At 45.2% G+C, this 24,054-nt stretch overlaps 1 protein-coding gene across 1 annotated transcript; it reads right to left on the bottom strand.

The window, feature by feature from the left end:
* Positions 1-319: 319 nt before the first annotated feature.
* cacnb2b (calcium channel, voltage-dependent, beta 2b) lies at positions 320-22,529 on the bottom strand. Its single transcript, XM_060058453.1, has 13 exons — positions 21,927-22,529; positions 14,004-14,069; positions 11,460-11,582; positions 10,285-10,424; positions 9,743-9,804; positions 9,576-9,601; positions 9,367-9,447; positions 8,486-8,544; positions 8,260-8,369; positions 6,809-6,960; positions 6,025-6,120; positions 4,440-4,634; positions 320-3,148 (listed from the first exon to the last, which is right to left on the bottom strand). Exons 1-13 carry the CDS (start codon positions 21,942-21,944, stop codon positions 2,186-2,188), a joined length of 2,091 nt encoding a protein of 696 aa, XP_059914436.1. The 5' UTR covers positions 21,945-22,529; the 3' UTR covers positions 320-2,185.
* Between the last annotated feature and the right edge of the window lie 1,525 nt (positions 22,530-24,054).

The raw sequence follows: 24,054 nt of genomic DNA, 5'->3' as shown, positions 1-24,054 counted from the left end.
TTGCCAAAGCTTTAATGCTGCATTATGTAACATTTTCGCAGAAGCTGTCATTTTGTTCGAAATGGGATTTCCTCGCCTATTTTTCCACCCAAAGATAACGACTGCATTGCATAAAGTTTATGATAAACCATATTGTGTTTCTTCAATGATATACATCTCAAAATCCAAGGAAGCACTTTCCTTTATTTGCAAGTGAGCTCGAAATACTGTTAATTGCCGATCAATCAGTTGATTTCGGTCTACAATTAATGAAAAAAGACAGCGTTTAGAATCATTTTATCATCAAGTTGAAAGTAAAACTCGAAAAGATTCAAAAGAACCAATGCATCATAAGAGAAGCGAGAGAGTGGATTTAGCTGTTAGACCTGCAGTCCTTATAGCCCCTTTTCACAAAGGCGTCACTATTGGACAAACACAGGTGTCACTCAAAACACTTTTGATACCACTTATTATGGGTGGGTTCCATTTTATGCAGGGCACAAGAATCATACTTACCTTCACTAGTTTAGTCTACTACAAGTGCCCTGGTAGACAAAAGGAACAGACCCATAATGAGAGTTATGAGTGACACCTGTGTCTGTCCTACGAAGACATTTCTATGAAAAAGGCCTATGAGGTAAAGCTCTAGCAAACCAGTGCAATTTACTCCCTCACGGCCCCCCCCCTGCCCCCATCAACCCAACAGTCAAGGCAAATATGATATGTGTTTATATACAAATGCATAGAAGTCGATTTCAAGCTATATTCTTCATCACAAGAAGATGCATAGTGGCCTCAGCGCACAGCGCACGAGTGTCACGACAAAATAAATGAGTCATGCTTCCAGACGAGTGCGAGAGAGAATAAATGCGCTTGAACAACACGGTTAGAAAAAGTAGGAAGCTGAGTACGACACACGGTTCTCATTCAGGTGCAGAAAAATTAGTTTGGGGGACTTTTCTTGAAATAAACTGCTTTTGTATGTATGTCATCGTTTGTCATAAACGTTGTCGGAAGAGAAGTGCGATGCTATCATCTGACTGTTTGACACCCGCTGAAAATCTGAAACGGGTTAAGCCTGCCATCTCCCTTGTATGGTTTGACTCGTAAATTATGAATGAGTTTACTACAAATCAAGGCTTGTATTTTATTATTCTGCACAGTTAAAACCATATCCTGTATCATCCTATATTTAGTCTGAAAACAAATCAAACACTTACAGGTGGGTCACGATGAATGTGATCATGTCCTTCGGGTTTTCAGATCTAATGTAGATCTTTGTAACAGCCAAACATTTCAGCAACCTCGAGATAGTCAAGCAGTGTGTTGTCTACAAAGACAGAGATTTGAGAACAAGAACTCACTAAAATCGAGGCTCAGTGTGCAGGGGTTCATTTCAAGGTACAGCAGGTTATGATTTGTGTCTGCATGCTATTATTATTAATGGTTCTGATGGATCATGGTGGTATAAGGTACATGTTAAGCACCGATGTCCATGACAAGCTCCAAAATAGCTCAGCGTCTGTGTGGCCATCATTCCCTAATGGACAACCGTCACCAACCAATCTCATTCCAGTCCAATATTGTTGTGATAAAATTATTAATAGACTTTAATTTATTAAATTCATAAATAATCCACTGTGCTGCAATAGAAAACACGGAAGAAAAAATAATAGGTTGCCTTTAAGAATAGCCAGATATATACACTGTAAATTGAGATTTCTCATGGTTTTCATCACACGACCTGGCGATCAGCTGCGGATTCAGCATGGGAAGTCTCGAACACCCGTTCTAGGTCTGGAAGTGACACAGACTCATGGCAAGGACATGGGGCTTCAACCCTGAACACCGGTCTCATTTTGGGAGTGACAACTGCTTGAACTTTGTCTGTGTTGACAGGTCAACTGACTCACTATTACGTGTTTACTTGTGACTTAAGCGGAAGGCAAGCGACTCCTTTTTAGATAAACGGTCAATCATTTCAAGTGGACCATCCAAGCCCATCGCTCCGAGGCGTGGCCGGTATGGTAGGAGTGCGAGACCACGAGGCGATTCGACTGCTAGGGAGGGGGCAGAGGCAGGCAACAATCAGCAAAGAACGACATACAGAACGGCAGAAGTCATTGCCAATTTCCGACCGCTCCTGAGTGGCGTTCACAACCAGAGCGGCGCCACAACAACGGCGCCACAATCACACCGACAGCGGCTAGCTGTATACACGGGGATCCCTGTGCCAGTGTCTCCCGTCCCCGTCTCGCTCTCCCCTGTCCCCGTCTCCGTCTCTCTCCCGCTCTCGGTCCCTGCTGTGGTAGTGCTGGTAGTTGCGTTGGTTGTGGTGGCCCCCGGGGTAGTGGTCTCTACGGGGGGTCCTGGGGGCCTCCGTGTGCTGCTGCTGCGGCGGTGGTGGTGGTGGTGGTGGTGGTGGGGGGTGGTGGCGGCGGTGGTGGGGGGGGCGCCGGTGCTGCCGGTTGCGCTCGTTGTTCTGCTCCGTCTCGTTGCTCTCCCCGCTCTGCGGCTGCCTGTTGCCGCGGTGATGCTGGTGGTACTGATGCTGATATGCGTACGGTTGCTGTTGCTGCTGCTGTTGTTGTTGTTGTTGTTGTTGTTGTTGTTGTTGTTGTTGTTGTTGTGGCTGTGGAGGAGGGTGGTGGCGACGGTGGTGGTGCGGCCGGTGGCCGCTGTTGGGATGGTGGTTGAGGTCCTTGTGAGAGGCCACCACTCTGCCGTGGTAGCGAGGGTCCACGCCCCGCTGCTCCTCCCCGCCTCCCACGCCTCCCCCCTGCCCCTCCTCCTCCTCCTGCCCCACAGTGCTCCTCGACAGCCGGGGGAGTTGGCGGCGGGAGGGGCCGTGGTGTGCGTGTGCGTGCTCCCTGCCGGGGTGCTGGTGGTGGGGGTCAGTCCTGCGGTGTTGGTGTTGGTGGTGGTGGTGGTGGTGGTGGTGGTGGTGGCCGTGCTGGGCCCTCTTTGGTTCGGTCCTCAGGAGCGATTCCTCCAGCCCCTGTTCCCGCAGCTCCCCCTCCTGCTGCTCCTCCTTCGGACCCTCCCTGCGGCCGCCCTCCCTGGTCCTCTGCTCCGGGGGGCCGGGGGCCGAGGGGGGCTCCGGGGCTAGGTGGTTCTCGCGGGAGCCCTTCCTTTTGGTGGCTGGGGGCCTCCTCTCCTTCTGCTCCTCCTGCAAGCAAGAATAGAACAAGAGGTAATGGCAATGATCAAACACACAACCACACTCGAACACACACACACTTGCATTTGCACCTAAGCACACACACACACACACACACACACACACACACACACACACACACACACACACACACACACACACACACGGCCATTTACATTGGGTACAAGGAGCTAAGCTAGCTAGCTAGTTGGAAGGTGTTGGTATGATCATAATAGATTGCAAAACTACAAGGAAAAGACAAACAATATGCAGAACTGGCTATCGGATCTTATCCTCTCTATAGGGGAACCATAAGTAGATAAAGATGTTGCATAATCGCATCCTACTCACCAGAAGTGGAAGCTCATTTCTGCATATTTCCCCCAGGGAAATGGTACGAGAGGAAATGGGATGAAAATGGCACGTGAATAAATGAAAACAAAATAACGACCTTGGGACTCAAAAGTTCTCAGAGCTGTTTCCCCGAAACTATTTATATTTTTTTGAAAGACAAAATAACAAAAGAGGTTTGGAATGAGTTGAAAGGAAGCATGGCACTGCGGCTAAACCTTTACAAACGACGAGGTATTTCGAACATGCAGGGTGCTAACTTTAAGGTACGTTAAACAGCGCTATGACGGCAGGGGAGGGTGGGGGCAACGCCCGATGAGTTCAGAGTCGGGGACTTCTTTGGGTTGAAAAAACCTCACACAAACATCCTTCCAACAAACCCTTTCTTTACTGCCCTGCCCTCCATCCAAAATAAAACGGTTTCAGTACACATTAATGGGTACTCAATGTGTAAGGTGGAGCCGTCGATAACTTCACCCAACAGCTTTCAAGTAGTGTTCATGACTTCTCCTTGGCTTGTGTCTATTTGCCACAGGGCTCTAAATGGGCCTGAGTATTGGACTGCATTTCAATCCTAAATCTAAGCCATAGTTTTTGGCATAGCCTTCGCCTTGTCTTTAGCCATAGCCTTGTATCAAGCCATAGCCTTATATTAAGCCATAAACTTTACCTTAACCAAAGCCTTATTTTAGCCATAGCCTTATTTAAGCCATATCCTTATCTTAGGCCATAGCCATATCCTTATCTTAAGCCATAGCCTTATATCAAGCCACAGCCTTTTTTTAGCCATATCCTTATCTTTAGCCATATATTTATCCTTAGCCACAGCCATATCTTTAGCCATAGCCTTATTTTAGCCATAGCCTTATATTTAGCCATATATTTATCCTCAGCCATAGCCATATTTTAAAGCCATATAGCGTCAGCCTAAGCGCTAGCATCAGCCTACCTTCTTCCGAGGCGTAGGGGTCACAGGAGCCGGGGGGCTGACAGGCAGCGTGTTCTCGGCAAGCTGCAGCACCAGGGGGTTGGTGGGCTCCATCTCGGGGGGGTGCGTGGCCCTCCAGTAGGTCTCCAGGTAGTCCGCCATGTGCTCGCAGGCGTCCGACAGCTGGTTCTCATCCAGGATCACGTCGAACGATTCCTGGGTCAGCAACGAGACCAAAGGGGAGGCGATGGGGAGGTGTTAGGAAGGAGCTGAAGGGGTGAGGGATAAGGCAGCGTGGAGGTGTGGACGAAAGAAACGGATGAAAAGGGAGTTTGTGTAACATTTGACAATGCAAGAGGAGTGATATAGCCCCAGGTCACTACATTTACATTCACATTTAGGGCCCGCTTTTATCCAAAGCGACTTACAATATGTATATTTATCAGAAGAGAGAGAAATAATATATTGTTTTTTCGGTACGGTTAGGATGTTCATAGAAACAGGTGTCAAGCAGTTACCATTTCTGGGTTAACCCATTGCCCGTATGCAACAAAGATAGCTAGGATAAGACGCTACACAATGCTACGTACTATTTGTTAGTGCCACACTTGTGCGGCACTATAGTCCCAGTGTTGTCCAGTGTCTATAGTCCCTTCCTTCATGATTATAGATATAATATAATAATATAATACTATTATACTAAGGGCTGGGTGGAGCGTTACTAAGACAGCCAAACCTTCAGGTCACATGATCCAAGTCACATGACCCACACTGTCAATCCGAGCATCAAATTGATCATGTTGTAACAAAGACACTATGTAGCTTTTCACTGCAGTACACCAGTGAAAAAGTAAGCGCATGTCAGCCATTTGCTCGGGAAAGACCTTTCGTAACGGCGGGCAGGAGAAGTACATCTGTCATCTGATCGGGGGGAGGCTAATAGCTGGCTCCTTTTTGTCTCTTTCTATCTGTTTTGATCTTTCTATTTGATGATTCTGTTGTGCAGCACTTATTTCAAAAATAAAAGTAAAAAACGTTATCAGCCATTTACTTCTCACACTTCTGTCCAAGTTCGTTCCTCCCCTAAATACTGAGCTTGGCAAGAAAGAGCTTTGAAAACAAACACTACAGTCTCCTGGTACCAGATAAGGTGATGCGATCAGGTCCTGCAGCGAGGTTCAGATAAGCCGACGGGAATAACAATAAGGTCATTGCAAAACAAAGACAATCTCCTGCATTATCAGAGGGGATAGACAGAGGTATTCAGACTTCCTTACCAAGCCTTGCATTTAAAATCACTTCCTTAATGTCAGAATCCCATAGAAAACATCCCTCTATAATATATGATGTATATTTACTGGGCCAAGGTTCACAGCATTTCATACAAATGTTTATATATAGCAAACATCCTATAAGGCTTTAATGTGTCTTCGTCAATACCCTTATTCTCAGCTTCGGCTATCAGCATGTGGTTTGTTAAGAATTATTAACTCTCTAAACAACCCCGTAATAATGAATGACTGGAGATCCTTCATAGCGAGGCATGGGAGGTCGTTTTAACGTGAACTAAGGTGATGTAAAGGAATGGCCACTAGAGGGCGCTCACCGGCGGACATTGGGCCAGCTTGTCTGCGGCCACCAGCTGAACGTTAAGATGCTTGGTCTGAGACTTCCCCCGAGTCTTGATCAGCCTGGTCAACACCTGGACAGGGTCAAAAGGTAAAATCATGGGGGATACAGCCAGGATAGTAAGCAGGAATAGTGATTGTTAAACTGTCTGCAGGGGTTATGGAAGATTGATTTTGGTACCAAGCCACCCGAAACACAAAAGCAAACGGGACATTTTTGTATTGCTTATAAATTATATTGATCCTCAAGAAATGTTGATGGATGAAGACATTGAAATCGGTACAAAATGAAACAGACGGAAGTGATAACAGAATTACTTGGTAATGTTTATTGAAATTGAAACCACTGGGAGTTGGAGCGAGTATGAGACAGGAAGAGCTGCCAAAAGAGACACGATGCATAGGGCATGATATGGCAAACTTTCAATACACAAATAAACCTGCAGAAAATCTTGTCATTTTTATTTTACAAGAATTAGAAGTTTTTTCACATACGCGTGTGTGAGCGTGTATATGCGTGTGTGCTCGTGTGTGCGTGTGCGCGCACATGTTTATGTGTAAAAGTGTATATCTGTGTGTATGTCTGCACATATTTGCCATCATTCCTCCCAAACAGACACACGCAGACACACGTCCACGTCTGTGTGTGTGTGTGTGTGTGTGTGTGTGTGTGTGTGTGTGTGTGTGTGTGTGTGTGTGTGTGTGTGTGTGTGTGTGGGCATCTGTATGCGGGTTTCACACGTTGCAGGTGTGTGTGCTTACCTTTGGCTGGGAGATCTTGACATAGACCAGGATGGGGGCCAGCGAGGTCTTGGACACCTGCAGGGGGTGGTTGACGGTGTCTGAATCCAGCAGCACCAGCTGCATGCTGCGCGCCAGCTCAAAGATCCGCTCTACCTCCCCCTGGATCTGGGCTGGGGGGGGGGGGGGGGGGGGCAGCGTCTGTCAGCCTCTGAGAGTGTTTGTTTGGCTGACGTGTTTAACGAAACGAGCCGAATGCCATCATCGTTCTGTTGAGTGCATTGCGAGCGACGCGGCGTTTCATTCTACGCCGCTGTAAAGATATTTCTTGGCGGGTGCGTTTAGTGAATAAGTAAAACGCCATCATCGTTTTGTGCTGTTCAATATCTTTTGGCCGGTATATTTTAGGTAATACCTATAACGCCATTATCGTTGTGTTAAGTGTATTCTGTGGATGCACACCAATCCGTACAGCCCCATACATCAAAATAAGATTTTCGTCTGAAATGAATGATTTTTCTTTTTTTTCCCGCTGTTCATTAAGACTAACCAAGCAGTAACACAGCACGCTCGCACAAACCAATCAGAAACAGAAGCCCGCCGATCGATCCGGTTCATCCATCAAATTGCCTCACTCATGTCCAACAGTACAACATCAGCGGGAAAAAAAGCATGTGTGTGATATGACGTTCGTTGCCAATGCAGCACGACGCTGCGCGGGCAATGGGTCAGACAGGGGAGAGGAGGAGCTGAGTGGATACGGGTCAGAGAGGCGGGAGGAGGAGCTGAGTGGATGAGCACGGGTCAGACGGGGGAGGGCGGGAGCGCGGGGGGGGGTCAGACGGGGGAGGGCGGGAGCGCGGGGGGGGTGAGCAAGCCGAGCGGGCCGATATACGAATCACCACAGGCTCCATCACAGCGATACAGAGGCTGTTGCTACGGTTACAAGGCAGGGTGGTAAATGGCAGGGTGGAGCGGGCGACGAGAAACAAATTGTGTTAATGATACGTACCGGCGGCGTCTGGGTCCGGGGAGCGACGGCGGAGACAGGGGAGAAAAACAAACACAAAGAAAAACAAAATAAGGCCAAGTTAATGTTAGCTGTTGTGGAAGGAGGTGGCCCGCCCACCTCCCTGCTCCCCGAGTAGGACTAGAATAGCAGCGGGGCCGGGGGTAAAAAAAAAGAGGGTAAGGTGGACTTTACTCCGCTAACAGGTCGCAGTCAGACACAACTCACTTACTCACGGCACAAATGGAACACGAGTGTCTCACAAGACAATGATGTAAGCGTTAAAGTGCCTTGAGTGAGTGACTGAATCAGTGTTAACAGGCGTCTTGTTGAATGGGTTTTGCATGAAGATGCAGAGATAGATAGATAGATAGATAGATTAGGTGGTGATGCTTTGGTGAGGGAGATACTAGGGGTAGTTTGCAGCTGTGAGGTGGAGATGGTGGACTGGGGGCCGCTGTACCTAGATGAGAGCGTGTGTTGGAGCGGTCCATTAAGGCCTTCTTTCCAGGGTTGTTAAGGATGGAGCGCTTGGCTAGAGAGATGTCTGCCGTCACTCGCGTTATCGTTATCCTACACAGGAACAATAAAGAATCAACGTTATGTCAACACAACTACACGGCGATCACTGTCTCTGTTATATTACTAGCAAAGGTGTTAGCACTATTTGGAATTACATCAGGACTTACCTGCCTTCAAATCGATGTTTCAAAAAGTCAAAAAGTGCTTTTTGCATCATATCTGTAACCTGGAAGGCAAAACAGCAAAACATGGACGGGAATGAAAACAATTTGTATGTCTTTGTAGTCAGCGATAAGAGCTACAAGAACTATGACTGTATGAACATGGGTGTGTTTTCATTGTTATTAGCTGGTTAGAACTGCTGTGTTAATGAATTAATTCATCACAGAGTTGTTTGTGTGTTGTGTGTGTGTGTGTGTGTGTGTGTGTGTGTGTGTGTGTGTGTGTGTGTGTGTGTGTGTGTGTGTGCGTGTGCGTGTGCGTGTGTGTGTGTGTGTGTGTGTGCGTGTGTGTGTGTGCGTGTACATACATGCTTTAACAGTAGATGGTTATAGCACAAAACTAGTTGGACTCCTCATTTATGGTAGCCTTGGACATGTACATAGACTGTGTTAGTGGATTGCAAATTGCTGGACTCAATAAGAAGAACTATAAGCAGATAGACGAATACTGCTCTGTGTCAGCAATCATAGGCATCATAGTCATAGTCTTTATACGGAGAAGGCGCTGTCATCTCTACCTTTAATATAACTTGAACTATATATTTATTTATCTATACTTATTAACCTGGTCGTGGATACCTGCAAAGTGTTTGTGTTGTTTTGGACATAAGAGGCTCTTTATTAACATTTGGATGCTATCGGGTTGTAGTATTGATCATTCCCAATAAATGAAGCAAATGTGTGTGTGTGTGTGTGTGCGTGCGTGCGTGCGTGTGTGCGTGTGCGTGCGTGCGTGCGTGCGTGCGTGCGTGCGTGCGTGCGTGCTTGTGTGCGTGCGTGCACTGATATGTATGTGTCTATGTATGTGCATGCGTGTGTGTGTTTACCTCCAGCCCCTTCAGCGAGGGTCCCATCAGCACCACAGGACGCATGGTGGGCACCACATCATACATGGCAATCTGCTCCCCCTGCAGCCAGCACACGCCACAACGCAGACCGCCTCACTCAGGGTACATGGGCTTTTAACTTAAGTCTGTTTTTTTTAGTTAGTAGTGAGTTAAAAAAATTATGACATTTTTAAGACGATTTAACTTACCGGTTTCTTTTTTACTTGCTGGTTAGCTGTTCAAAGTGAGATGTTTACAAAATGAATCAGTTGGATAACAATCATAACAATAGAAATCACAATGCAACACTAACAAACACTTTCCATAGGCGATAGTGTATTGTGTTTAGGAGTTGTCTAAACGATGGCAAGCGTACCTTGTGAAGGAGGGGTGTACTTCTTGGAGTTCAAATCCTGAACGACTTGAGACGCAGCTTTGCTGAAATGGAAAAAGGGAAAACGAATGAAAAACATTCTGCTCTGATCTCTGCGGGGCATCCCTGGCTTTCACAAGGGAGGTCTTGTCAGCCTTGGTTCATATCAGTTCATGAAAAGACAGCGTGAACATATTTGCCTCATTGTACCACAAACAAAGAGGTCTCCCTTCAGACCCAAACCACGAAGACTACAGGGCGAGGGACTTCAAACCCGGCCGTGGCAAAGGGGCTGGAGTATCACGATGATTAAAGCCTACTTATTCTCATCACTTCCAATCTTCCTCCCTTTTAATACACACACAAATGATCACAAGCTCGTCTTCAATTACTGGATGAGCAAGGGCATTTGTACGATGTGAACGCTGTGTAATCAAATGGACCCATAATTAATGGCATGCGCTACACCTGTGTGTTTTCCCTGCTGTGAGAAGGGCCAAAGGAGACGTGTGTGGAGTACGGGATCGCCTGCAGCGGGTACGTACGTGGCTAGGGCCTTGGCAGCCTTCCTGGCCTGCACCTCTCTCCGGATGAGGATGGTCTCCAGGTTGACCGGGCTGGGGATGAAGCCCACCACACCGTCCTCCTTCACCGGGCGGCCGATCCACCACTCGTTGTTGAACTTCTGCACGCCACAACACCAGGATAACCGTTGGAGTTCGCTTAAGTTAAGGGGGGGAGTGAACCCTGCGTTTCTGCTTGAATTAGAACACCAAAAGATATTTTTTTATAGGAAGAAAGGGGTTGTTTTCCCCTGGTTATGGCTTTCAGAAAACTTTATTGAACCTCTTATCGTGCGTTATAAAGAGTGATGTTGTGTATGGAATGCGCCACACATTGTGGAGTTTTACTATAAGTGTCTGAGAAGCGCAATCCTCTTGGACACTGCTAACATGAACCACTTCCCAGATGGAGCTCCACACACACACGTCTCTGGGTGCTGGGGAACCTTTGATGTTTCTGATATAATAAATAATAATAATAATAATAGATTCAATTTATATAGCGCTTTTCTCACACTCAAAGCGCTTTACATAGGGGCACAACAATAGATAAACAAGAAAAATAATAATAATAATTAGCCTTGACTTAAGAGCAGAGTAGAACGTTTGCACCTGAAAAAAATGGCAGTGATGACCATGTTATAGGTCATAGTCGAGAAATACTAACATGCTAAAAAAGAAAAGGCTTTTGAAACCAAAAGTGTTGGGTTTAAAGGTATTTTAAGAAGGGAATAGTACATAGGTTGTTTGTGCATTGCTGTTTTTTTTCTTTTTTATTATTATACTTAAGTATGAATGTATTTATTTACCATGAACACTATATTTCTTTACTAACCTTATAGGTCGGATCCCTATGGCTACTCTGCATTCTCACCAGTTGCTGCTTTCCTCGGGTGTCTCTCAAAGTATTGATTGTAGGCTTAGATTATTCTCAGCCTCACTTGTAAGGCGTAATGGATAAAAACCTACGACTCAGGCCAAGCTCACTATTGTAAAATCGAAAATAATCAAACCGAAAATACCGTTACTTCTGCAGTTTGAATATTCCCAAAATCGTTCTGTGTATCGGGAGAACATTGAGGGCGTGAATGCGTCTACTATATATATATATATATATATATATATATATATATAGATAGATATCTCAGTGTCCGCACCTCTTTGATGTGCAGGAAGTCTCTGGCCTCGTAGGTGACGGCGTGTCCATGCACGGGCATGTTGTCGTCGTCTGCCGGCGTGTACGAGAAGTTGCAGCGCACGGCGAACGCCACCGGCCGGTACTGTGGACAGACAGCAGGGACGGACGGACACGATGAGCCACACAAACACGTACAGAGGAGTTTGACCCGCTTTCCACGCAGCACACCTCTTTCGCTTTCACCTGCTTTCCTTCCCAAAATAAAACACTTTATCTGTGTTCATACGCTTATTTCACAGGGATGGATGGAGCACCGTACATAGCACCGCAGAGTTTTCGTCTGAAGTCCGTGGGCAGGAGTTCTACTCCAAAAACATGTCAATAAAAAACATCGATACAGCATTTACATGGACCCTGGTGATATATAGGCCTACTACATCTCTGCGGCTATTCAAGTTCCTGATTAAACAAACTAACAGACTAAACCTCTGATTAAGCTATTTAGAATTTTTATGACAGACAGCAGTTTTATGATATTCAAGTGAAGTGACAACTGATCATTTGATACTGGATTCTTGAACATAATGCAACGGCACCAAGAAATAAAGAACAACAGCCGCTGGTCGATAAACGACCATGAGAGACAGATGGATATCGTTAAATCAATTTCCCAGGCATGAAATTTCCAATTCGGTGGCATTCGTTTTGTGAGCGCAGCCCTAATTTAGAGAGTGCCCTCACCCATGTAAAAAAACGACACGCCTTATGGCTGTATATACGGCCCTTGTGAGTTAATCCACAAGGTTGTAGTAGTGTATTCTCTAATCTTACTGTATGAGACAGCAGATACACCAGCAGATTCCTATGGCTTACCCCTACAGAGTCTCCACAGCGGCTGCGGAGATGCTGTGCTAATCCTCCTGCCAGAGTCAAATGTCAAGCCGACAGTAATGAGTCCATGGACGGTTCACCATGGCGGGACATGCTTCAGGGGTCAGCGGTCAGTGGCACCAGGACACACTGTGTGTTCTGTGCATACTTAATGACATCCCTCCACTAGGCGTTCTAAGTCAATGTGCACTGAGATAAGCATTGCATAACCTCAGAGACATAGAGAGAATGGATGGGAGATATTATATATAAGCTGAAAGAATACTGTGCATGCATACTTTCACATGCTTTTTACGGATATTTGTGTATTGGTTAAAAGTGAAGAAATCTGTTTAAATGAAAGAAGTAGAACTGAGCCAATCCTGTCAGGACAGGATAAATAGTCTGTGGTTGCCCATGGCGGCCAGAGTGAGCCAATATCTCCGTAATGATCTCTGAAGATCCCACGGGGGAAAAGCAAATTATTCAGCTCTGTCAATAACTCTGCTCAGGGCTTTGCTGATGAAGTATCTGGGCAGTATCGATCCTGCTCATATTTCATTAAAAAACGATAGGTTTCAAAAGCCTCTCGTTATGGAAAAATAGTTTGGCCTGCATTGGATTAGTTAAAACTTTGCTGCGTTATGTCTTCCTCCATTTATGCATAACAATGTATTCAAGTGACATCTTACAGCAGTAATTGTTGCAAACGAAGGGAAACACACTTTTGTGCAGAGGGTAAAGGCCCAGTCACTGCAGGTCCATCAATGTGCAGTTAACGTCCATGCCTGCATGCATAATGACCCATAGTGTCAGGAAATCATCGCGTTCTGAATGCCTTTTCGCAGGTTTTTTTTAAAAGGTAATTTCCGAACTTCAAGAAAAAGGCAACATATACAGTACATTCACATGCTATATAAAGAGGCAGTGGTCTACTGTCTCCTAATCATGAATATAAAAATAGCATTGAATCCCGACCCAATCAATTGTGTCCACGATGGAGTGTTCATGAGCAAGGAGTGAGGCACTCCGGGGAGTCCTTTAATTGGAACGGGGGGAGGGGGGGGGGGGGGGGGGGGGGGTGGGGTGCAGCTCAGCAGATCTTCAGCAACACCAGCTTAACAATGATGTGTTCCTCTTCCAACTTCTGTGTCTCTGCGATCATCTTTCATCATTGTTTTCACCCTCATTCAATTTCAGATTTCAAGAAACTGCCATAATCAGCCGCTTCTGCATCACAGCCACAATCCCACTCTTCAATATGTCCACAAAGAGAGAAGAGCCCAGGCGTCTCCAACAGGATCCCGTCGACACAGCATTGCAATAAGCAACCTTATTCAATTGTTGGATTCCTTCTGCTGTTGTTTTGCTCGTAAAATAGATGACAAGGACCCGAGGATATTTTCGTGTCCTATTCTCCCGGCGGAATAACGCTCTGCTAATCTGTTTCCCTGTCTACCTTTCCCATCGGTGATGTGATTACGTCCTCATGCGCCTTCTCTGAGTGTGTGTTTACGTGCGTGTGTACAGTGGACGTACTGTATGTGCTTGCAAATGTGTAATTGTGCGTACACTAGTATGTGTGTGTGTGTGTGTGGGTGTGTGTTTACAGTATACATGTAGATATTTACATTGTGTGTGCATGTCTGTGAGTGTAAACAAGTATGCATGTGTATGTGTGTGCATGCGGTACCTTGGCCTTCTCAAGCTGAGCCTGGGCATTCCTCTCCTCAACAACGTCTGAGTCGTGGCGCTCTCCCTGTAGAGAGAATCAACAGAACATGTAAATCATCATTTAGAATGTTATATCATATGCATCATTAAGACGTCATGCATATTGCAGAACTGTCTGATAAACCCCTGTTCATCATAGACCTAATTCTTAAACCCAGGACTTTCATCATACTGTGTGTAGAAGTTGCATTTGAATCACAGTGGACTCTGAAAACGGATTCAATGCCACTGGAAAGAAAAGAATAACACCATGGTTTCGTACTTTACATTCAGGATTCTATTTCCCATCATGCCGTTGTCTATAACTGTCAGAGACGGGTGAATTAATCGGCTGCCTCTCGGTGCATTGTAGGGTTTATGTGTCTAGTCTGTCCCCTGTTAGATGAGACTAATGAACGCCCTCTGTCTCTGACTCAAAGGACGTTCATTATCACCCCTGCATCATCACCAAGGGCCTCTGAAACATATATATATATATATATATATATATATATATATATATACAACTAAGATTGCTTTAGAGTCGTGCTTGCATCGCTATGTTACAGAGTCCCTGATCCCCACCCATCGATTTAGGTGTGTGTCGATTGATGGATATGTGTAGGAGAGAGAGAGAGAGAGAGAGAGAGAGAGAGCAAGAGACAGAGAGAGAGAGAGAGAGAGAGAGAGAGAGAGAGAGAGAGAGAGAGAGAGAGAGAGAGAGAGAGAGAGAGCAAGAGACAGAGAGAGAGAGAGAGAGAGAGAGAGAGAGAGAGAGAGAGAGAGAGAGAGAGAGAGCAAGAGACAGAGAGAGAGCGAGTGGGAGAGAGAGAGCGAGAGACAGAGAGAGAGCGAGTGGGAGAGAGAGAGAGAGAGACACAAGAGAGACAATTAGCAGCAGAAGAGAAGGATGGCGCAGGGACGAAGGAGGGAGAGTACCGAGGAGGAGGCTTCTGTGTTTTCTGTTTACCTCCGCGCCTGTCACCGACATCTGCTCTCCCAGCACCCAGCCCCCTCCCGCCAGCTAATGTCACCCGGCCAATAGCACCCTCTATGAATTATTAAAGCACCCGTTTGGCCTGCTGCATGCCCTGAGTGTGACTGACAGTTTGTCTGCAGACTGACGGACAACGCAGCTGTCCAGAAGGCCACCCAGGACCACAAGGTCCGCCTTATGAATTCTGAGCTTCGGTTTTTATTTGAATCTTTTTTTGTAGCATATATTTTATCTATTAAATAAAAAGATATGTATAATAAATATAATACTCATTCGATATACAAAATGTACAAAAACATATTCATTTATATTAATACATGAATTTATAGTTGAGTGGTGACTATTGAGTAGTCATAAGTTACCAAACTCTAGCTGTCATGAAGAATAATACTGCATTCCTCAGCCGTTACATAGCTTTCCAACAGAATGGAGACAGGTGAATGTGAGATAGGGTATTATCTTTGCCTTCTTCTTATATGAACTATCATTATGTACCTTTGTTTCTATAATTTCTTCAACAATTCTTTATCAAACTTTTTACTTTTGACTTACATTTGCCTCTTACATATGGGCTCTGGATTCCATCATATTGCATATGTCATAAATCATAAAGATCATGATAAAGATAGACCTGCATATCTTTTGTTTTTGACACAATCTTAGTTTGTTTGTTATCCTGCTTTTCCTGATATCACGTTCCATTGCGGCAGTACTTCTTTGTAACACACATAGACACACACACACACACACACACACACACACACACGCACACGCACACGCACAGTGCACATTTCAGCCGCTACTGCACTGCCTTCCCAACATATGGAAAGATGGGTTTCCATGGAAACGGGACCAAAAGAAAACTGCCAACTAAGCACAGATGACGCTCCCGTTGTTGACGATATTACCCGAGTCCGAGCAGAACACAGAGCCACAGAAACCACAACACACCCATAAGAGCTTATCCATAAACCACCCCTGAATTTAAGATTAAAACATTTGGAATATCATCGAATATAAAAATGAAACCAATATACAAAATAAGCCATATTTCCATGGAGCTCTTAAGGGAAGGTTGCAATGGATGGTCGCTGACTAATTAAAGAGGAGGTGAAACCTTTATTCATAAGCCCCATGAATCAAGCATAGCTCCACACAGGCCTATTGAAGTGACAGCTCAATAGAGGATGGCTTTATAATAAGGTCCGACGTGCAGAGTTTAGCACTGCCAACTTTACTGTAGTACTCCTGCACACACGCACGCACGCACACACACACACACACACACGCACACACGCTTTTGTCCAACGAGATCAAAGCTCACTTCATAGCTGCTGAGGACAGTATGCCCACGGTGCTCTTGATAGATGTTTCAGTGCTTCGTTGTGGGGTTAAATTAAATGATCCTGCTGGAGCATGATGTGAAGTGCATCAAGTGGTAGTGAGTATGGCTCTGATAATAATCTGGCTTGGGATCTGACTGTAACACACCATAAGTAGTACTGGGTGTGGTTTAAATTGGAAGTTTACAAACTTTGTGATTCTTGTAAACCCCCAGATGCAGCTATTTGGTTTATGCCAAGGTACACAAACTGGTGTATCCCGGGACTACTTCTCTATCCCTCTCCCTCTCTCACTCTCCCTCCCCCTTTTCTCTCTCATCCTGCTCTTTCGATCTCCCTCTCTCTCCACCGCTCTCTCTCTTTTCCCTTTCTCTCACCCCCCCCCCCCCAGTCATCGCTAACCAACGTCAGGCTTGTTTATAAGAAAAAAAGGTGCAACACTGCAACACATCATAGAATTAAATAAATTGAAACACACAAACTAATTGTTGCAATATTCATTAATATACATTATATTAGGATTATGGTTATGTAAATGTCAGACTCCTGATCTTGCATAGTCAACAGACCGTGCGTCCCCTGGGAACAACACACAGGGAACCTGCTAGCACTACATGGACGCCGGGTTTCGGGATCAAATCTTGCAGGCAATTTCATGGCTGCTTTCCCCGACATTATCTCATCTTCACCCAAGAAATCACAGACACGAAAAATTCCCCCATCCCAAGTACCGCCCTAAAGTAGTAGGACTACTCCTCAGAGGGCTCTCTGGAAACAGTGAACTCATGGGGCTGAACGTACGCACAGACAGCGACATAAAAGTGGCTCCGTCCGTGCAGGGATGCATGACTATGTGATTATGCACGTCTGGCAAGAGCAGAATGTTATCAGCCTCACATCCACAGGCTTATGGCTGAGTTCAATTTCATGCAGACCAGTTGTGTGATCACAGTGACATTGATTATCATTAGCCTCGTAGTACATTAATTGCCATTGCCAAGTCATATTTTAAGGTTTATCTTGTATTTGTTAAGATAGTGATTATGGAGTGTACAAAGCACTCTGATTTGCTTAGGGTATAGCCACGATGCACGGTTAATCAGTACTTTTAGAAGAGTAGAGTTTGGTTAGATATCACAATTTGGCTAAGATATGACTAAGGCAGCAATGCTATGAGGCTAACGTTATGAAATAATTGTAGAACAAGCAAGTTTTTAATGGATAAAGCAAAATGTAAGATCAATCAATATTTGGCTCTTCTGAGCTCAATGCTACCATTGGTTAATGGTCGATACCTAACGCTGAAGGGCACATGATTATGGTCTGCAGGTACCAGGGGTTCAGTTATGTCTGCACTGTAAGCAAGACTAAATGTCCACTGCATCCATCACCTTGGTTCTAAATTGGTTTAAATTGGGATTGTTTACAGAGACAAAACCATCCAGTCATGACTTCATCAAGCAAGGCATCGTTTTCCTCTCTTAATCAATCAGGACTGTGAAGAGCCATGGCCACCATTCCCCGGATGGAGAGAATGGAACTTTTGATTAAAAAAGCGTTTTGAAAGAGTTTTCCATTATTTGTATACATAAGTTGCTGTAATGGTACGCAAGAATTATGCAGCGAAATCGTGACCGATAGTTTTTGGTTCATTGCTGTTCTACTTAGGTGAGTGTAAACAAGTGTTTTGCCCAAGGGCACTGCAATAACATTTAATGCACACTTGTGGCTTGAATCCTGCTGACCAGGTCAAATAAAGCAAACTTAAATACTAAAGAAAGATTAGATACTTTTACTAGCTGGGTTTTTTGTTTTTCGATAGGTCTTGAATGTATTTGACGTGATGTGGTCCACGATTCTGGACAAATTGTTAAAGAAATGCAGTTTACAATATATGTTGTTATACTGGATGGGGCAGCAGTGGCAAAAACAGCCAGTTTCTGGCCTTGTAAACGTTCATCAACATTTGTAAAACTCATCACTGCCACTGAGAAAACAATGTGTTCTGCTAATCAGCAAAATGTTTGAGAAAGTTGATGCTTTAGGCTTCCTTTCAAAAGTCACTTAATAATGTACAATCTTCAGGAAGGCCATTTAAACTAACCGTGTGGGTGTGTGTGTGCGAAATTATTTCAAAGGAAGCCATAGTTCCCAAGGCGCATTATTTAAAGCATAACCGTAGCTAAGGCTGATAAATATCATAGATGCGTAGCTCTATCTCCGAGAGCAGAAGAGTATGTTTGAATTAACGAGGGCCGCTAATGAAGAGCGCCAGATAGCCGTGCCTGGCAACAAGGAGACGGTGCCTCCTGGGTCCGAGAGGCGCCCTAACGACGGAGCTCTTTGGTGCTGGGGAACGGTTCCCCCATCTAATGGTGACTCATGTCCTGTCGACGCGGCCTGGCACCCAGCCCAGCATCATAAACATCCCTCATTTTCTTCCATAACTGCTTTTCCAGCGGCGATTCCCCACCGACGAAGGCTGGAGTATGGGGGGGGGGGGGGGGGGGGGGTAATGTTATTGATGCTTAATGTTCAGAGTTAGTGCGCTCGCTCATTTACACCTGCACGCCATCCAGCTTTCACCACTTGTATAAAGTTCCCCGGTACTGGTGCTATGCATCAACGGGACGATCTTTATTCTGTGTTGGTTGGAGTCCAGTTTTTGTGGATGTCGCCTTATTGGCTGTGGTGCATCCTCAGGGGAGGGCTGGCATATTGCCCGCTGCCTAATATGCCGATAGAGCGTATTTGTGTCCGGCTGGCACCCTTAATGTGGGCTTTGGCTGGGACCAGCCTGGCTCTCTGAAGTCAAATGCCTCAATACAAACCTTTGACATTCTACTTACTGATTTAATACTGCCTGGTGAGATCCAGCCACCGATGTAATTAGTCTTATATGAGATTAATACACTTTTAATTGGTTTGGTTTTTAGTGATGTATCCAGTGTGTGTGTGTGTGTGTGTGTGTGTGTCTTTGTTCGTGTGTGTGTGTCTTTGTTCGTGTGTGTGTGTGTGTGTGTGTGTGTGTGTGTGTGTGTGTGTGTGTGTGTGTTTGTGTGTGCGTGTGTGTCTTTGTGTGACCGTGTGTGTGTGTGTGTGTAAGTATGTGTGTGTATTTGAAAGAAACAAAGGGATACTATATTAAACGTCCATCCATCCATCCATCCATCCATCCACCGTGGCTATTGTTGTGTATTGAAACGCAGCCAGTTCTACCTCCTACACGCCAAGAGGGAGTATTGACTGGCCGCAGTAGGGCTGTTAAACACGCCTTGAGACCCACGACAAGTCATCAATCTCCGCTCTAGTCTGAGCAAACAAACCGTATATATTGTCAGGTGTCAAGAAGACCACTCGCTGGCTAAAAGGAATACTACACTTTGTTTGGGAGGCTACTTGGTAGACGAGACATATGTGAAACGTCACAAGGGTTCATCATAACATGTCATTTTATACGTCTTTACATGGAATGTAAAAGCTGAAAGACTATTCGGCGCGATGCTCAGTCAAACCATTAGGTCAAGCGGTTGGTCGTGTGGCGGCTTCTAGTTTCTGTAGCCCAGCTCCTAGCAGCAGTAGCCTCTGCATACTTCAGAACCGTGGGGGAGTTCAAGGCACCTGCTTTTTTGGTCCTCTCCCTGGATCGCTTTCCTCTCCACAGTGTGCTATGTAAAGCCTCCTCTCACGTGTAACACATGTGTGAGGATCCCTTAACTCTCCTCTCACATGTAATACATGTGTGAGGATCCCTTAACTCTCCTCTCACATGTAACACAACACTGTATGGGGAAGTTGCTCACTCCACCCTAACTTTAACACAGGGTCTGCGTCTTGTGGTTTACGAACAAACCAAACAGAATAATTACTAACACCTATATTCTACATTTTTGTTTCACCAATCCCCAAGAAAGTATAGTATAGAGACGATAGAGAAGGCCTGGCGGATTTTCAGTAAATTCGAAATTATAAAAATAATGTTCTCCAGTAGCCATGAGATGTTGAAATAAGGTTTCCGAGAAATAATGCCATATTATTGTTGCTGCATTTTGTATAAAGGTTAGCAAATATGAAACAAAAACAATAATAAAGCCTAGCTCGATATACCTCACGCTCTCTCTCTCTCTCTGTCTCTCTCTCTCTGTCTCTCTCTCTCTCTCTCTCTCTCTCTCTCTCTCTCTCTCTCTCTCTCTCTCTCTCTCTCTCTCTCTCTCTCTCATGATTGTCTCTCGCTAAGGAGATTAAGATAGCATGCGTCAATCCAGGATTGAGCGAGAGAGACCAACGCCAGCTCCTCATAGGCAGCCAACACCACAGCAGCAGCACCAAGGCCGGAGGCAGCACTGGCAGCAGTGTTCTGCTACTTCCTGCTATGATGCTGTAGACGTTTGCCGCATCATGACCACTTCAGGGCTATGTGTAGCATTTGATACCAGATTAACTCTGTGATATCATTAATCTTAACATCTGTGTGTGTTTGTGTGTGTATGTGTATTTATATATATGTATACCATCGCTGCTTGGTTACTTTTCACCTTTTAAGACTTGCAATGGAAGAATATCATGTGAGCCGCGCTGTCTCAGATCAAAACTAATCCTGGAGCTCGAGACTTACCCCCCGAACAAGACCTCCAACGTGGCAATAATGAGAGTAAACTCTTTCCCTGGATAGCCCCTTTACCTTGCTCTACTTTCTGCCGGAGGTAATACCCGGGTATCAGCCACTAAGAGGCTTTGCCTATTTTGGGAAACAGGAAGAGACTAGAGACTAGAGCACCTGCAACGCACCGCATTAGCATACTGTGCCCCAGGAAGTGAACAGTATGTCTATACCTGGTGCCTGAGCAGCCTTTAATATACATATATTATATATATATATATATATATATATATAGTATACCACATATATAATACTATAGTAGCCTATATAAGCCTATGTAATATATACTATAGTCGTTTAAATATAATATAATAGATCCTTAAATACAGATCAAATATGTAGGCCTTTAGTAGGTAATACAATAAATATTAACAGATAAAATGTTTAAGAATGAGGCGTCATCTCATGTATTCATTTTACAGGACAACCAACAGTTGGTTGTAATTCGTGGGAGGGGCTGATTCCCGCAATAAAATGGTTCAACCCAACTGATCAAGGTCTGTTTATCCAAACAGATGATTAAGTTATACCCGGTAACGCGTGATGACACATATATAAAAGATGCAGGTTGGATGTGTATTGTTTTTATCACGCCTGTGCTTTGCGTCCTCAGGTATCGCCCATGCAGTGAAGTGGAAGGGCTTGGGGATTAGCGCACAACGCAACAGATGGCGCATTCTTGTGGTGTTCCTGCACGCACACAGCGAGATGCGCTCGTAAACACACACACGCGCGCACGCACACACACACACACACACACACACACACACACACACACACACACACACACACACACACACACACACACACACACACACACACACACACACACACACACACACACACACACACACACACACAAACGATAAGCATTTAAATGAACAGAAAGGTGTCATATTTTACCCTTTTCTTGGGCGGCATGGCGGTCGGACGGGTCTTCAGTGAGTTGCTCCACGGTTGTTGTTTATGAAAACTGGAATGTATCTGAATCAGGTGCACTTATTCTAAAGCAACCACCGGTCTTACGCGGGACTCTTTCCAAAAGATTCGCAACGGTAACATATATCCGAAAAAGCAATTTGAGCGGAAGAAAAAATAAGTGAAATAAAAAAATGAGTTAGTTTAGCCACGGGTTCGCCCGTAATGCTGTGATATTCCCGGAAGATTAAATGCAGGTTCCCCCGGAGGCGACGGACGGATGGGTTAAGTGAAGGGTTTCACTTGAAGTGTGTGTTGTGAGTTACAGTGTAGTTCCTCCGTCCCGAGCCCTGGGGGCATTAAAGGCTTACTGGTCTGCAGGGCATCTGCTGTTCCTCGTACCTCTAGCTCGGACCCAAAGCAAGCCCCATCGCTCGTCTTCAGAGGCGAGTCCCGCCCTTTATTTAAACAACAACTTGTAATGTCAACAGTTACACCGTCAAAAATAGTTGTAGTTTTGAGATAATATCTAGGTGAAGCCTGGAACGTATCTCCTCGCAAAGAACACCTTGCGCGTTTAACCAACCACTTGTATAGGAACCTGCGCGCGCGCGCACACGAAGCGTAAATGAACGCTACCAATTAAGTATTTTCCAAAAGTTAGTCTTGGGTTGCAAGCACTTTGAGGGCTGTGAGGTTTCAAGTGGTTTACTTTTTCGGTCATATCCTACAAACCATAGACTGTATAAAATAGATATTCGCATTGAACCACAAAAACTGACTGTTGCTGCTGCAGAAATGCAAAATCATGTTGAAAAAAAACATTATTTAAATAAATGATTTGATAATAATGGCGAAAGTTATGTATTATATATAAATATATAATACACAACTTTTGCTGAGCTCATAAAATGCACAGTTGTGTGAGTATTGTTAATGTGGGCCCACGAGCAAAAGGCTGGCTGTTACTCAAGGCACAGATCCGGCTGTCCCCCGCTGTGCCGTTCACCGCCGGAGCCAGCTGGAACACACGCACATCTGCACAGTAAATCACTGGCAAGGAGCGATATGTATGTTCACTTCATTGTAACCTTTTCCATCCCTCTCAATCGCCATATTCGTCACCATTACATTGGCGTTTATATTCCTTGAGGCCAGCTGGAGAGACCAACCTGCCAATAATTATCCATCATTAGTCATATGAGCCTGAAGGTTCTCAAAGCTAACACCATCTCATAGATGGTCTGTTGTGTTATTCTTCTTGAGATGCACAGAGGAGGATCTTTGGGAATGAGGTTGACAGTTTTATGTCGGGAGACACAATGTGCAGGATCAGGAAATCGGCAGGTCAGAATACCTCGGATAAGGCAAAAGCTAATTGCGTTTAAAGCATTCATCATCAGGCTTCCCAAACACAGCGACCCCTCTGGGGGACCTATAAGCCTTCATCCGCTGAATGCATGTTATACTGGAACCATGCCACCCACTGTCCAAATCCCATACATGAACTGTGGACATATGGCCAAAGCGGACCGATTACAAAGCAGATAAGTGAGACCGAAATAGAAACATCAAAAACTTAAATACCCTTATCCTCCCAGCAACCAACACTCGGCCGTACACATGCACACTACACACACACTCAGTCTCATGCTTTCTCACACACACACACACACATGCGCGCGCGCACACACACACACACGCACGCACACACACACACACACACACACACACACACACACACACACACACACACACACACACACACACACACACACACACACACACACACACACACACACACACACACATTCCATTATGCACTATCCACATAGAGACAGTTCTCAACAGGAAACAATTTTGTTCTTGTAAAGTTTGACTTGGAGCAGGAGGCTGGTGCCCTCAGCCTGACCCCCCACAACTCTCCCCCCCCCCCCCCATAAGATGTAGGGGGGGGGGGGGTTGCATCAAATCAAGCACCCAGCTCCATCTACCACGCCCTAACAGCAGCCGTCCGGCGAAGAGAAATCCGTTTTTGACTTATGATGTCTGGCTCTCGCCACAGGGGGGAAAATAAATGACATCCATCCTGGAACATAGCGACCAAATATAA

Source organism: Gadus macrocephalus, chromosome 8, assembly GCF_031168955.1.
Source record: "Gadus macrocephalus chromosome 8, ASM3116895v1".
Lineage (NCBI taxonomy): Eukaryota > Metazoa > Chordata > Actinopteri > Gadiformes > Gadidae > Gadus > Gadus macrocephalus.
Note: the sequence above shows the minus strand (reverse complement) of the source record. Positions and strands in the feature narration are given on the sequence as shown.